This window comes from Ursus americanus, chromosome 23, assembly GCF_024610735.1.
Source record: "Ursus americanus isolate L20-20 chromosome 23, mUrsAme1.1.p, whole genome shotgun sequence".
Lineage (NCBI taxonomy): Eukaryota > Metazoa > Chordata > Mammalia > Carnivora > Ursidae > Ursus > Ursus americanus.
Window position 1 is genome coordinate 17,571,282 of NC_142149.1, and position 13,291 is coordinate 17,584,572.

The 13,291-nt window shown below is 46.8% G+C and overlaps 2 protein-coding genes across 4 annotated transcripts in view; one reads left to right on the forward strand and one right to left on the reverse strand.

Moving 5' to 3' along the window:
* Positions 1-28: 28 nt before the first annotated feature.
* On the reverse strand, positions 29-4,054 carry DNAAF19 (dynein axonemal assembly factor 19). 3 transcript variants are annotated; one of them, XM_087854309.1, is made up of 4 exons: positions 3,967-4,054; positions 2,617-2,768; positions 2,088-2,220; positions 29-1,409 (listed from the first exon to the last, which is right to left on the reverse strand). In XM_087854309.1, exons 2-4 carry the CDS (start codon positions 2,757-2,759, stop codon positions 957-959), a joined length of 729 nt encoding a protein of 242 aa, XP_087710435.1. In that variant the 5' UTR covers positions 2,760-2,768; positions 3,967-4,054; the 3' UTR covers positions 29-956. The 3 variants fall into 3 exon arrangements, with proteins under 3 accessions (XP_087710435.1, XP_087710434.1, XP_045670044.1); XM_087854308.1 differs by having other exon boundaries at positions 3,939-4,042; XM_045814088.2 differs by lacking the exon at positions 3,967-4,054 and having other exon boundaries at positions 2,617-3,925.
* A 200-nt stretch (positions 4,055-4,254) lies between these two features.
* Positions 4,255-13,291, forward strand: part of EFTUD2 (elongation factor Tu GTP binding domain containing 2) — a 40,536-nt gene continuing 31,499 nt past the window's right edge. Inside the window, exons 1-2 of the mRNA XM_045814038.2 lie at positions 4,255-4,411; positions 7,274-7,382. Of these exons, the coding sequence (XP_045669994.1) occupies positions 7,278-7,382 (105 nt within the window). The 5' untranslated portion in view covers positions 4,255-4,411; positions 7,274-7,277. The remainder of the gene's footprint in view (positions 4,412-7,273; positions 7,383-13,291) is intronic.

Consider the following 13,291-nt stretch of genomic DNA (forward strand, 5'->3'; position numbering starts at 1 on the left):
CCAGGGAAAGAAGCAAGACCCTGCAGAGGAAGCGGCCAAAGGCAAGGCGATTTATTCCCAGCTGGTGTACAAGATGCCCTTCTCATGTTCCAGATGTGATCTGGAGCGAAAACCATTCTAGAACCCGGCCCTCTCTCCCCTTTCTAGAACACTGGCACTCACCCAAGAATGGGTCAGGGGAAAACGGAATGAGAAGCAAGGGCACAGGTGCTAGAACAGGAAAATCTCTGCCTTCCTGCTTCAGGCCCTGCCTGCCTGCTTGGTGGATAGGTCTTCCCTTTGGTCAATCCGGGAGCTGAAGAAGACCCACCTGCCTGCACATCTGGCCATCTGAAGCCTAGGAGGCTGGCCAGACCTAAGCTGACGGCTTGGGGCTTTTCCAGGCCCAACCTGCACAGGAAGCGCAGGAATTCAGCCCCTGAGCAAAATACTATACCTCAATGAGGTACCATTTCATCATTTGTCATTTCAATATCCATTCATTGATTTGGGGTAGTCTTGTTAAGAGCTATGGAGATCAGTATTTGTTTACCATGGAAGATTGATGATTTTTCTTTTTTTCTCTTTTGTTTTTCATTTATTTAATTAGTTAGTTAGTTTGTTTGTTTGTTTATTTACTTTAGTAGAGGCTTTAACTGGGATAGCCAGCATTTGGTTGGGCACATACCCGTCTCTCAGGGCCACAGGCTAGGGGCTTGGCAGACTCTAAGGGTGGGAAGCAAACCTCTTTCAAGCTTTTGGGCCCCTGACCATCCTGTTGATCTACGTGGTTCAGAATACTGAGCCACCAAGGTGGCTGGGGAAGTAGGGAAGATTCGATTCCTGCATATGGTCTGAAAATTCCAAGTTGAGAAGGGAATTAGGTGTGGGCTTCTCAGTGCTGCAGAGCCCCCAGGACAACAAGCAAAAAATGCCTCCAGTGGCCACTGGGGGCCTCCTGAAGGTAACTGGTCCTGTCAATCCACCTGGTACAGCCCTAGCAGCTCTTGCAGGAGCCTCTCCTCCTCCTGGAGCCCACCAGGCTGCTCCTCCAGACCCCGCTCCCTCTGGCTAAGCCCCTCCTTTGTGGGTCTGGGAGCACTCGTGGCCTGCAGCTTCTGGAACAGGCCTCTGCAGCTCGCTCTCTCCGCGTGGCTCAGCAGGCTCAGGTTCAGGGTGAAGCGCCCGGTGCGGGCCAGGCTGCGCAGGATCCCTAGCACCACCAACCGGTCGGCCGGCCTCACGTGATCAGCCAGTGCCACCAGCAGCTCCCCTAGAAGTCCAAACCCCACGTCCGTCTGGAAGAGGTGACCCAGCTTTGGACCTCCGAGCTGCAGCAGGGCCTGGTAGCGCTCTGGCCCACTCCGCAAGGACCGACGCCAATCACGGTAGAACTCTGCGGAGGTCTCAGGCTGGAAAAGTGTTTTCTCCTGGATCACAAGGAAGGAAAGGAAGGCCCGAGTTCTTCCAGCTGCTCTGAGGCAGTTAGAGAGTGACAGTGAGGGGAGTCTGTGGGTTTTCATCTAAGTTCTAGTGTGGCTCTCTGAGTACTGGGTAGGCTGTGGTCCCGGTGGGCCTGGCTTTCAGATCAGCGAACTGGGAATGGGACAGGGAGGGAGGGCCCCAAGGAACCCAGGCCATGATTTGAAAATCTCAGTTGTACCAGGATTTTCCCGCTGATGAATGTGAACATAGCTCTGCTCTATGAGAGTAAGTCAAGGGATGATTGGAAACCTCAGAAAGAGAGAAAGGAATTCAAGGTGAGTGTTAGAAATCTGACAGGCTGGGTCTCTCTCCCAACGCTGCCACGGTATCATTACACTATATACCATATAACCTGGGGACCAAGCAACTCAAATCTGATCCGGGAGTGCAGGTTAAAGGACTGAGTGAAGAAGACCTGCCTAGCCCACCTTTCTGACTTGTTCTGCCCAGTTTAACTCACCCTCACCATCTGCTGGTTGCTTTTCTTTCTGGGATTGGAGGTGGAAACCTGCCCCTGTTAGCTCAACATGAGAAAGAAGGAAGAAGTATGTGTCGTAAGAAGACAGGATTGGAGGTTTAGGGCAGAGGATCCTACTGGGCTGAAGAGGCTGGGCCTCACCTACCTGGGAGATTTCAGTGGTCTCGTCCTGAGAGGTCCCTCTCTGAGTAGCGTGACAGTTCCAGGCCACGGTCCTCTTCCCTCCTATCTTGTCCTTCCGCTCCAGTGGTTTCAGATGTGATGCAAGGACAATACCCCTGTGAGCAAAGGACAGAGATTGGAGGATAGACTTCATGCTATCTGTGGATATGAGGTGGCTGCACTTTGCATGATAGAGGTGAAACCTACCAGCAAGCCAATATGACAACAATAATAACAGCAACAAAGGCTGACAGCTCGGATCACCTCCCATGTGCCAGACATTGTGCTCAAAATCTTACATGTAATAATTTATTTAATCGTAACAACGGTCACTCTCTTTTACAGATGAGGAATAGGGGCTCAGAGAGGTTAAGCAACTTGCATAAGATCACACAGGTAGCAGAAGGTAGGGCCAGGACTGAGCCCAGAATTGTCTGACTGCAAAGCACATGCCTTATCTACTACAGTCCACCATAACCAGGAGGGTCTGAGAAAAATTGCCTTAAGCCAACCTGAACTCCTCATAGGAAGCCACCTTCTGCTCCACAGCCCGTAACTTGGCAGCATTCTCCCGTTTATATTTCTCATCAGCAGTGAGTGCAGCCTGCAGCTCTTTCTCCAAAGCCTTGAAGTCAATGATATCATTCTTTTCCATAGTCTGTTTCTAGGAAGGCAAAGGGAATGGACATGAGTGGAAAATCAATATCAGGGAGGAGGATGTGTCTGCATTCTTTGCCAGCCTACAAAATGATCCCAAAGCACTCTGGATATCGTTCCACTTATCTTGGAGGCCATTACAACAATCTAGTTCTCTACTATATGAGTTGCACAGTGAGGACTTGCTTAAGACTTGTCACTGAAAATAGAATACAGAGTTCTGACTTTCAGTTTGGAGCCCTGTCTTAATTTTGTTCTCTGCCTCTAAAAGCATTTTAATTTTGGTGATTCTGCTGAGGAGACATTTGGATCTCAGAATTCAGTCCCCTCACTCTTCCATCTGGGCTCATTCTATCGCCAGGTGTTATGACAGAGGACCTCCCACAAAAACAAAACTATTGTTAACTATACTCCTGAGAACAGGGATAAAAGTTCACCCATCATTCAATGTTTTTAATGGGGAATGATACTTTTCACCCAAACCAGATGCAATGACTGAGTAGGAAATCAAGCAGAAGTGGCAGAGGAAGGGGTTCAGGGATCCCCGTTCCCAAATCCCTCATCCAGACCAGTCCTAGAGCACAGGTCTGTAGGTACTTGAGCAACCTCTTTAGCTCTGCCACTGCATTTTTTTTTAAGATTTTATTTATTTATTTGACAGAGAGAGAGACAGCAAGAGAGGGAACACAAGCAGGGGGAGTGGTAGAGGGAGCAGCAGCCTTCCCCTGAGCAGGGAGCCCGCTGCCCGGCTGGATCCCAGGACCCTGGGATCACGACCTGAGCCGAAGGCAGACGGTTAACCACTGAACCACCCAGGAGCCCCTCTGCCATTGTATTTCTGCAGCCCCTGCGTATGTGAGGCTGATCCATCCGTTCTACAAGGAAATCACCTATGTGGGTGCTAGTAGTGGCTCTGGCATTTACTTGCTGTGAGATCTCTCTGAACCTCACACTTTTGGTGCGTTGAGCTAGATTTTGTGGCGGCGTCATCATCAACAGCCCTAGGGCAGTGAAGCAGGAGGTCTGCGACCAACCCCAAACCCGTTTCCCTCCACCCCAGCGCGGGTAAACGGAACACCTAGAAGGGGGCGGGGCAGGCCAGGAACTGAACTCAAGTGCCCTGGCTCCTGTCCACTTCTGAGCCCTCCGCAGTCATTGAAGAGAGAGAACAACTAACCCTTCCGCCCCCACCCCAGGCCCTTCACCCCGGGTCCTCAGGCCTAGATTTCCTTGTTTTCTTTGGGAATACTCAGATACACCAGAACGGCACGGGTCGGCGTAGACCACGCCCAGCAGCTGTGGTTGCTCAGCAACTGCTCCAACAGCCTGATCATGTGGTCGTCCCGAAGGCCCCCTTTCAGGGTGGCTCCGAGGAGCCTGACCAGATTCATGCCGCCTCAGGCCTTAATCTCTTTGGAGCAGCCCATTCCCTGGTTTGGGGACCCTACGATTCCACGTCGCTCGTTCCTGAGTCCGCGGCCGGCATTCCTCCCAGCCGGTCCTCAGGCAGAGGGCTGTCCTCGGGACAGAAACGCGACGGCCGCGTCTGCGGGGTCCTTCTGGTCGGCGGGCGCAGCGGCGCGACGGCGTGCGGCGGAAGCGCGGTCTCCGGCAGCGGACTTGGAGCTTTTTAGCCTGAGCGGGTGGCAGGTGAGCTGGTGGGCGGTCAACGGCAGGGGAAAGTTGCTCCGGGTGGGATGGGAAATTAAATAATGTCAGATCTGGAAGAGACATTGTAGGTTTTCTGCCCCCTTTCACTTTACAGATGGGTAAAGCGTGGAGCGGGAAAGGGAATGAAAGACACCCCCCCCCCCACACACACAGCACGTACCTCGGTTCCGGGGTTCCCTCAGTGTCGACCCTCCGTAAAATTCCTTCCCTGGGCAGGGGTCGTTGTCTTACTCTTTCCATCTGTGCCGCCTTTTCTCTACCAACCTCCCTCCATCCTTATTCTGTATTCGTTTGAGAGCTTGCGTATTAGCGGGAAGCTGCAATGAGGTTTGGTTACTAGTTTTGTGCAACTGTGGGCAAGTCAGCTATCTTCTCTGTGTCTTGTAGGAGTCATTCATTCAACAAATACTTATTTAGATCTTGTTTTATGCCAGCACAGTTCTAAGTGAAATAAAACAAAATCTTTGCTTAAATTGTAGTGGGGAGATGACAGTGAAAATGACGTGAATAGATATATGTGAGCGAAGGACTAGTACTACTAATAAAAATAAAACAGTGAAAATGGGGAGTTGGAGAGTGTGGGTAGGGAAGGCTGTTTTAGAGTGACATTCTCAGAGGTGACATTTTAGTAGGGACCTGAGTGAAATGAGGGAACAGGTATAAATATCCAAGGGAAGAGCATGTTGGAAGAGAATTTCAAGTGCAGGGGCCCTGAAGCAGAAATTAGCTTGGTTTGTTCTGCGAGCAGCCTTTTATAAAAAAATGTGCGCAGGCACTTCGTGGATCTTCAGTCATGGGAGATTGAAATGAGCACAGAAGTAATAGCTCTTGGGAAGTAAAAAGAATCTATGCGTATGAAAGTTTCCATCATAATTTACATTTAATTACAAGTTCCTGGAGCTAGTCCTTTACTTGAGATAAATATCACTATCTCAAAATTAAATATTCCGTTCAGTTAACATTTATCCAGTTCCTACTTATGCAGGGTGCTATGTTGGGCATTGGCAGGAAGGCACAAAGAACACAGGGTTCCTGTATTCAAGAATGGCCCAAAAAATAATGCTTGCTGACATTTATTGAGGTGGGGACTGTGATAAATTGTTTACCCAGACTGTTGTGTTTAAGTCTCATAACTTTATGCAATGGGGATTACTCCACTTTCCATTTGAGGAAATATATTTGGAGAAGTGTAGTAACTTACCTGGGAGTACCTAGTTAGTAAGTGACAAAATTAAGATTCAAATGTAGGCCTTCCAACTCCAGAGCTGTAACCCTTACCCCATCTCTGGCTTGTTGCTTCTTACTTATAAACTGTAGGATTGGTGGGGAGGGTAGTAGTTAACTGCCATTCCAGGCAGAATTAAATGCCGATTAAGGTACAAAAGGCTATAGCAGTGTAGGGGAGTGAGAAATTGAGAATCTAGAAAAGCTCGAAGGAAGTAGCATTTGAATTGTTGCTTTGAATAGAATTTCAGTAATTAAAGTGGAGAAAACCTACGAATACTTATTAATTACAAAGAGAAAACAAGTAACTCTACATTCGAAAAGCCTGGCAGACACCATTTCATCAAGTGATTAAATTGACATCACCACTAATGGGACAGATCAAAATCGTCTCCCTGATGGGAGATGCACTGAAAAGAACACCACATTACTTCTGAGATATTCCTGCCAAAAATGCAGAACCTGACTCCAGTCGTAAGGAAACATCAAACAAACCCAAATTAAGGGACATTTTACAAAAATCAATAGCTTGTAATCTTCAAAACTGTCACGTTGTGGAAGTGAAGGAGAGACTGAGGAGCTGTTCCTGAGAACAGGAGACTAAACACATGACCATTAAATGCAAACATGTGATCCTGGATTGGATCCTTTGCTGTGCAGGACATTATTAGAACAGTTTGTTTAGGGGTGCCTGGGTGCCTCCGTTGGTTAAGTGTCTAATTCTTGATCTTAGCTCAGGTCTTGATCTCAGGGTCATGAGTTCAAGCCTGGTGTTGGGTTCCACCCTGGGGGCATAGAGCCTACTTTAAAAAAACAGTGGTTTATTCTAATAATGGAGGTCTGTGGATTAGGTGGTAATAATGTGTCACTGTTCATTTTCTGATTTTGATTGTCATATTGTGGTTATGTGGGAAAATGTCCTTGTTTGTAGGAATCACACACACTAAAGCAGGGGTTGGCAAACTTTCTATCAAGGGCCAGATAGTAAATATTTTAGGCTTTGTGGGCCATATGGTCTCAGTTGCAACTACTCAACTTTGCTGTTACAGTGTGAAAGCAGCCACAGACATTATAAATGAATGAGCCTGGCTGTGTTCCAATAAAGCTGTTTTTATAGACACTGAAATTTGAATTTTATATAATTTGCACATATCATGAAATATTCTTTTGATATTTTCCAACTATTTAAAAACGTGAAAGGCATTTCTAGCTTGGGGGCTGCATGAAAACAGGCAGCAGGCCAGATTGGCCACAGGCCATGGTTTGCCAACTCCCGCATTCAAGTATTAGGAGGTGATGAAGCACTGTGTCAGCAACTTATCCTCGAGTAATTTAGGAAAAAAAAATATTTGTGCTACTTTGCAACTTTCCGGTATTGTTCTTAGTTAAAATTTTTTTAGTATTATAAGAGTGGGAGAAGAGAAGGTAAACAGGTAGAGCAGGGAGGAGGGGAAAGTACAGGGCTTTGGGAGGAGCGGTCAGTCAATAGGTGGGTCTAACTGGAGAGGAGATGTGTTGAAAGGATATGGTCAACCATAGGGTTAGAAATGTGGGGCCATGTTGTGGAGGCCTCGGTTACCTCGCCAGAATCTAATGCCTCTTTTCCTTGAATTTTAGCATCATGGATACTGACTTATATGATGAGTTTGGGAATTATATTGGACCAGAGCTTGATTCTGATGAAGATGATGATGAATTGGGCAGAGAGACCAAAGATCTTGATGAGGTAAAACAAATATATTGCTGTTTTCATCTCTTTCTTTGGGAAAAAAACAAAACAAAACAGTGAATCCTCTATGCTCCCATCATATCCCGTGTACATCTCTCACGTTGCACCTTTTAAATATATGACTTGTTAGGGTCCTATGCTGCCCCTAAGAAAGCTTAGCTTCCAAAGTTCTAAAAGAGGGGGTATAAGGTAGTTTCATGGGTGGGGTGGTTTTATAATACGAGCTCTACTTCATCATAGTAGCTCTCCTTCCGTTTAGCTGAAGTTCTTTTTGACAGTTGTGAGTAATACCAACTTAGAAAAGGTAGTCAGTTTTTCCAAGTGCAGCTCCACTGGCAGCTTCCTTATAAGCATAGGTTTTGAAGGGTGAATAAAAGCAATAGAAAGGGAAGATACAGGGGCTCCTGGATGGCTCATTCAGTTAAGCATCTGCCTTTGGCTCAGGTCATAATCCCAAGGTCCTAGGATGGAGCCCCCACATCGGGCTCCCTGCTCAGTGGGGAGTCTGCTTCTCCCTCTCCTTCTGCCTACTGCCCCCCCTGCTTGTGCTGTCTCTCCCTCTGTCAAATAAATAAATAAAATATATATTTTTAAAACGATAATTTTCATTTTATAAGCAATTTGTGAATATATTCTCATGCAGATCAAATAGATAGAAAGTCTTCTTGGTCCTTATTCCATTTCACTTTTCCTAAGGTAATCATTGCAACTCATGATGTCCCTGTGGAAAGAGTATGGGTTGGGTCATAATAAAGTTAGGAGAGGTCACAGCTGATAGAACAGTGAGACCCAAAGAGTGTTGATGAATGGATCACCAGAGGTGACATGCCCCAGGCATCCACGGTTGGTCCCATTCTTTTTAACCTTTTTATCAATGGCTTAGGTGAAAATAGAGAAGGGAAGTTTATAAAATTCACACATGATGTAAGCTAACACACTGGATAAGAAACTCTAAATTCAGGGGCTCCCGGGTGGCACAGCGGTTAGGCATCTGCCTTCGGCTCAGGGCGTGGTCCCAGCGTTGTGGGATCGAGCCCCACATCAGGCTCCTCCGCTGGGAGCCTGCTTCTTCCTCTCCCACTCCCCCTGCTTGTGTTCCCTCTCTCGCTGGCTGTCTCTATCTCTGTCGAATAAATAAATAAAATCTTAAAAAAAAAAAAAAAGGAACTCTAAATTCAAAGTGATCTCATCATACTTGAATTCCGGGCTAAGTAAATAAAGAAATTCATTCATGAAGTATTTGTAATCACTTATATTTGTAATTACTATTTTCAAGGAATCATGATACAGAGAGAGCCAAGACACTGTCTCTGCCCTCCAGGAACCTACTGCTCACCAGGGGAGATGAAGTACAAAAAAATCTTTATAGTATGAAGCAGGGAAGGACAAGTACCATTTAGATTATTTTATCTTATTTCTTAAATTTATTTTTAAAGATTTTAATTTTAAGTAATCTCCACACCCAACGTGGGGCTCAAAGTCACAATCCTGATCAAGAGTTGTGTGCTCCACCAACTGAGCCAGCCAGGTGCCCCATTGAGATCATTTCAGCTCAGGACTGTAGTAGTAGTTAGTAAGGGGGGATCATTTCTGGCTGTGATGACCAAGAAGGGTATCTGAGGAAGTGACATTCATAGTGGAGCCAAAGACTGAGTAGGCATCTGTAGGGGTAGGAAGAGGAGTGATTAGTGGTTGCCTTCGTTTGGGGGCATTGGAATTGGGGAGTGATGGCTAAAAGGTACAGGGTTTCTTTTTGGGGTGACAGTCTGACATCGTTTGTGGTGATGGTTGCACAGCTCTGAATATACTAAAAGCCACCGAACTGTGCATTGAAAATGGGTGAATTGTGTGGCACGTCAATTCTGTTTCACTAAAGCTCTTAAAAAATCCTTTAAAGAAAAAGGACTGCCTCGGGGGCGCCTGGGTGGCACAGCAGTTGGGCGTCTGTCTTCGGCTCAGGGCGTGATCCCGGCGTTCTGGGATCGAGCCCCACATCAGGCTCTTCTGCTATGAGCCTGCTTCTTCCTCTCCCACTCCCCCTGCTTGTGTTCCCTCTCTCACTGGCTGTCTCTATCTCTGTCGAATGAATAAATAAATAAAATCTTTAAAAAAAAAAAAAAAAAAGAAAAGGAAAAGGACTGCCTAGGCCCCGTGTGAACGTTTGCATCTCAGTACCGACTGTCAAGTTCATCCCACTCTGATTGGTGCTCCTCGGTATTGTTGCCTGTGCAGGGCTCTGCTCTTGTTTAATTAACTCATTAATTCCTTTGTATCTCTTTCTCATGCTGTTACTGTAGTAATTGTAGCGTGCGTGTGTCTTTGTGTTTGTATGAGCTGCAAAATGTGAATGGTTGCATTGTTAATGTGAGTACTGTAAGTGGTATCGGCTTGTCTGCATCGCTCTGCTTCTCACTTTTCACCCAGCCTTGTGATAAGTGGTGTGGTTTAGAATCCATCTCTGGTGCTGTGTGTCTGTCCGGTCTGGCGTCTGACTGCTGCTCAGTAAGGCCCGGTGTGCGTTACTTTCTTAGCGACGGGCACCAGGGTGACCTGCCGCCAGCCTTCCCTCATACAAATAACGCTGCAGCGGATATTCGCAGATATGTCCCTCCTGCACCGTGGGAAAATGTCTTTGAGTTATGTTCCCAAAAGCAGACTTGCTAATCACAGGATCATGTACATATTAATCTGTTTATACTTAAGGGGTTTTTACTCAGCACGTCAGGTTGCTCCCAGCTTACCAGCATTAGTCCATACTCCTCCCAGCAGAATGAGAGTTCCTGTAGCCTCCCAGTTCACACGGGATACACAGATTTTTTTTTAAACTTAAAAAAAAAAAAAGATTTTATTTATTTATTTAAGAGAGGAAAAGTGAGAGAGATCAAGAGGGAGAGGGAGAAGCAGACTCGCCTGATACAGGTCACCTGAGTGGAGAGCCTGATGCGGGGCTTGATCCCAGGACCCTGAGATGATGACCTGAGCTGAAGGCAGACACCCAACTGACTTAGCCACACAGGCTCCCCTAAAAACATTTTTTATTGACATATATAATAGTAAATAGATGCATAGGATTTTGATAATGGAGACAGGAGAGAAGGAGGGACATTCTCGAAAGGAGTGCAGTGAGCAGGAGCCCAGAGGTAGCATGTTAAGAGGAAATGATTTCTCTTCCCAACTGCCAAAGCACAGTCCCTGAAGGATGGCTGTAGGGCTGAAGCACAGAGGAGGGACCAGACCCTGGAAGGCCTTGGGTAGAGAATGCGGAGAAAGGCTGACATGATCAAAGGAGGATGCTGGGACCCTTCCTTTAGTGAAGAGGGGGTCAGGAGGACAGGAGCTCATCATAGTGGAAGGGTGCACAGATATGGAGCTGGGCGGCAGAAATTGGGGTGAGTGGGATGACTAGCGGAACACTGGTTATTAACAGACAAATAGAAATGAGAAAAAGACGCTTGAATAGTTTTATTTTACACTTGTCAAGTTTGAGTTGTCCAACAGGACACCCAGCTAGAAATAATTACAGGTAGTTGGAAATTATTATATAAAATCCTACAATTAGATGCAAAATGCATTCGGCACTATGGGGCAGGAAGAAACTGGCTTGATGGCTGGTTTGGGGCGCCGCCCAGTAGGATATGTATGGCTATCCAAAGAGCTAACGTAATGTCAGGCCATGTTAATTGAAGAACAGCGTAAGGATGGTAGGAGGTAGCTGATCAGCACACCACTGGAGGGTTCTTTGTTCTTTTTAAGAAAGCAGTTGACATGCTGGGATTTGTGTGAAGGAAAACGGGCTCCCACCAGTACCTCTACCCGCCTCCCTACATCTGTGCCATCTGCCTTCCCTCCTGTTCTTAGGGATGATCTGTTTGTGTTTGTATCTACCAGGAACTAGGTCCCATCCCTTCTCACCTGCATAAGACGCTAACCCCAGCAGGTCCCCCCTCTCCTGTGTCAGTTTTCCCTCTGCTACATCATCCCCGTCAGCATACAGACATGCTCGTATTTCTCTGGACTCATCCCATATCCCCCTTCCCATTACCCTGCTTCCCCCACTCGAAACAGTTTGTGATACTTGCTGTCTCCACATCCTCTCAAACCCATTTCTGTTCTCTGCCTCTCCCGTTCCATAGCACTGCTCGTGTCAACGTCACTAGTAACCTCGGCCCCAGGCCCCGTCCTCATCTTACCAGACCTGTCTGAGCATCTGACCTGGCTGATCACTCCCTCCTTAAAATCCCCTCTTCTGTTGGCTTCCATGGAATCCCCCCCCCCCACCCCCGGTTTTCCTTTTCACTGGTCCGTTTCTTCTCTGTCTTTGCTGCCGGGGCCTCCTCATCTCCCTGACCTCTAAATGTCAACAGACCCCAAGGCTCCTTTCCTCATACCTCTTTTTTTTTTTTTTTTTTAAAGATTTTATTTATTTATTTGACAGAGATAGAGATAGCCAGTGAGAGAGGGAACACAAGCAGGGGGAGTGGGAGAGGAAGAAGCAGGCTCCCAGCGGAAGAGCCCGACATGGGGCTCGATCCCAGAACTCCGGGATCACGCCCTGAGCCGAAGGCAGACGCTCAACGACTGAGCACCCAGGCGCCCCCCTCATACCTCTTTTCTTAGTACGCTCACTCCCAGATGCATTCTGTTCACTAAGGACTCTCATGTTTCTATGCTGTTCTCCCCATCCTGGCTTCCTTGCTAATCCTCTTGTCCCAGGTCCTTCGCATTTGTTGTTCCAGTCAACTAGAATGTTCTTCCTCAGCCACTTGTAGAGCTTTCTCTCTTCCTTCAGAGTTTTACTCAAATGTCATCACCTTTTTTTTCCCCCATTGCTGTATTATCAGCACTAGAGCAGTGCCTGGTAGTAAGTGCCCAGTATTTGTTGAGGGGCACCTGGGTGTCACAGTCGATTAAGCTCCAGCTCTTGGTTTTGACTTAGGTCATGATCTCACAAGTGATCTCAGGGTTGTGAGATCGAGCCCCTCGTCAGGCTTCACATCGAGTGTGCTTCAGACTCTCGTTCCCCCTCCCTCTGCCCCTCCCCCTGCTCGCTCACTCTCGCTCTCTTTCTAAAATAAATAAGTCTTTTTTTAAAAAAGGTATTTGTTGAATAAATGAAGAAACCAGGATATTTTGGAACATAAAATGTGTTGTAGTAGCCACTTTTAATTATTCAAAGGACTCTTTAGCAGAAGAGGGCATAGCTTCATTCAATGTTGCTTATGACTGTGGGTTCACTTATAAAGAGATGTTTTTATTTATTTATTTTTTTTTTAAAGTTTTTTTTTTTTAAAGATTTTATTTATTTGACAGAGAGAGAGAGTGAGAGAGGGAACACAAGCAGAGGAAGTGGGAGAGGGAGAAGCAGGCTTCCCGCTGAACAGGGAGCCTATGCAGGACTCAATCCCAGGACCCTGGGATCATGACCTGAGCCGAAGGCATATGTGCAATGACTGAGCCACCCAGGCGCCCCAGGAGATGTTTTTAAAGTCCTTTACAAAGACTAACTTTCTGGCTGTGCCTTCCAGCAGGGAAATGGGCCATCTTGTGAGTGAGGGCCATGTTACTGCAAGCATTCAACAGGGGCAGGAATATGTAGAAAGAATTCATTCGGGGCGCCTGGGTGGCTCAGTTGGTTGAGCGTCTGCCTTTGGCTCGGGTCATGATCCCAGGGTCCTGGGATCGAGTCCTGTGTCGGGCTCCTTGCTCAGCCTGCTTCTCCTTCTCCCTCTGCCAGCCTCTCTGCCTTCTTGTGCTCTCTCTCACTCACTCTCTCTCTTGCAAATAAATAAATAAAATCTTGAAAAAAAAGTGGTTGATTGCAGTGGTGTTTATAGTGCTAGAAATTAGAAGCCATGTGTATGTTAGATAGGGGCTTTGTTAAGTGAGTTGTATGTGGTAGACAACAT

Coding starts and splice junctions, on each gene's coding strand:
- DNAAF19 (XM_087854309.1), bottom strand. CDS start 2,759: ATGGAAAAGAATGATATCATTGACTTCAAGGCTTTGGAGAAAGAGCTG. Junction 2,221..2,616: donor GCTTCCTATGAGGAGTTCAG/GTTGGCTTAAGG, acceptor CTTTGCTCACAG/GGGTATTGTCCTTGCATCAC. Junction 1,410..2,087: donor AGACCACTGAAATCTCCCAG/GTAGGTGAGGCC, acceptor CTTGTGATCCAG/GAGAAAACACTTTTCCAGCC.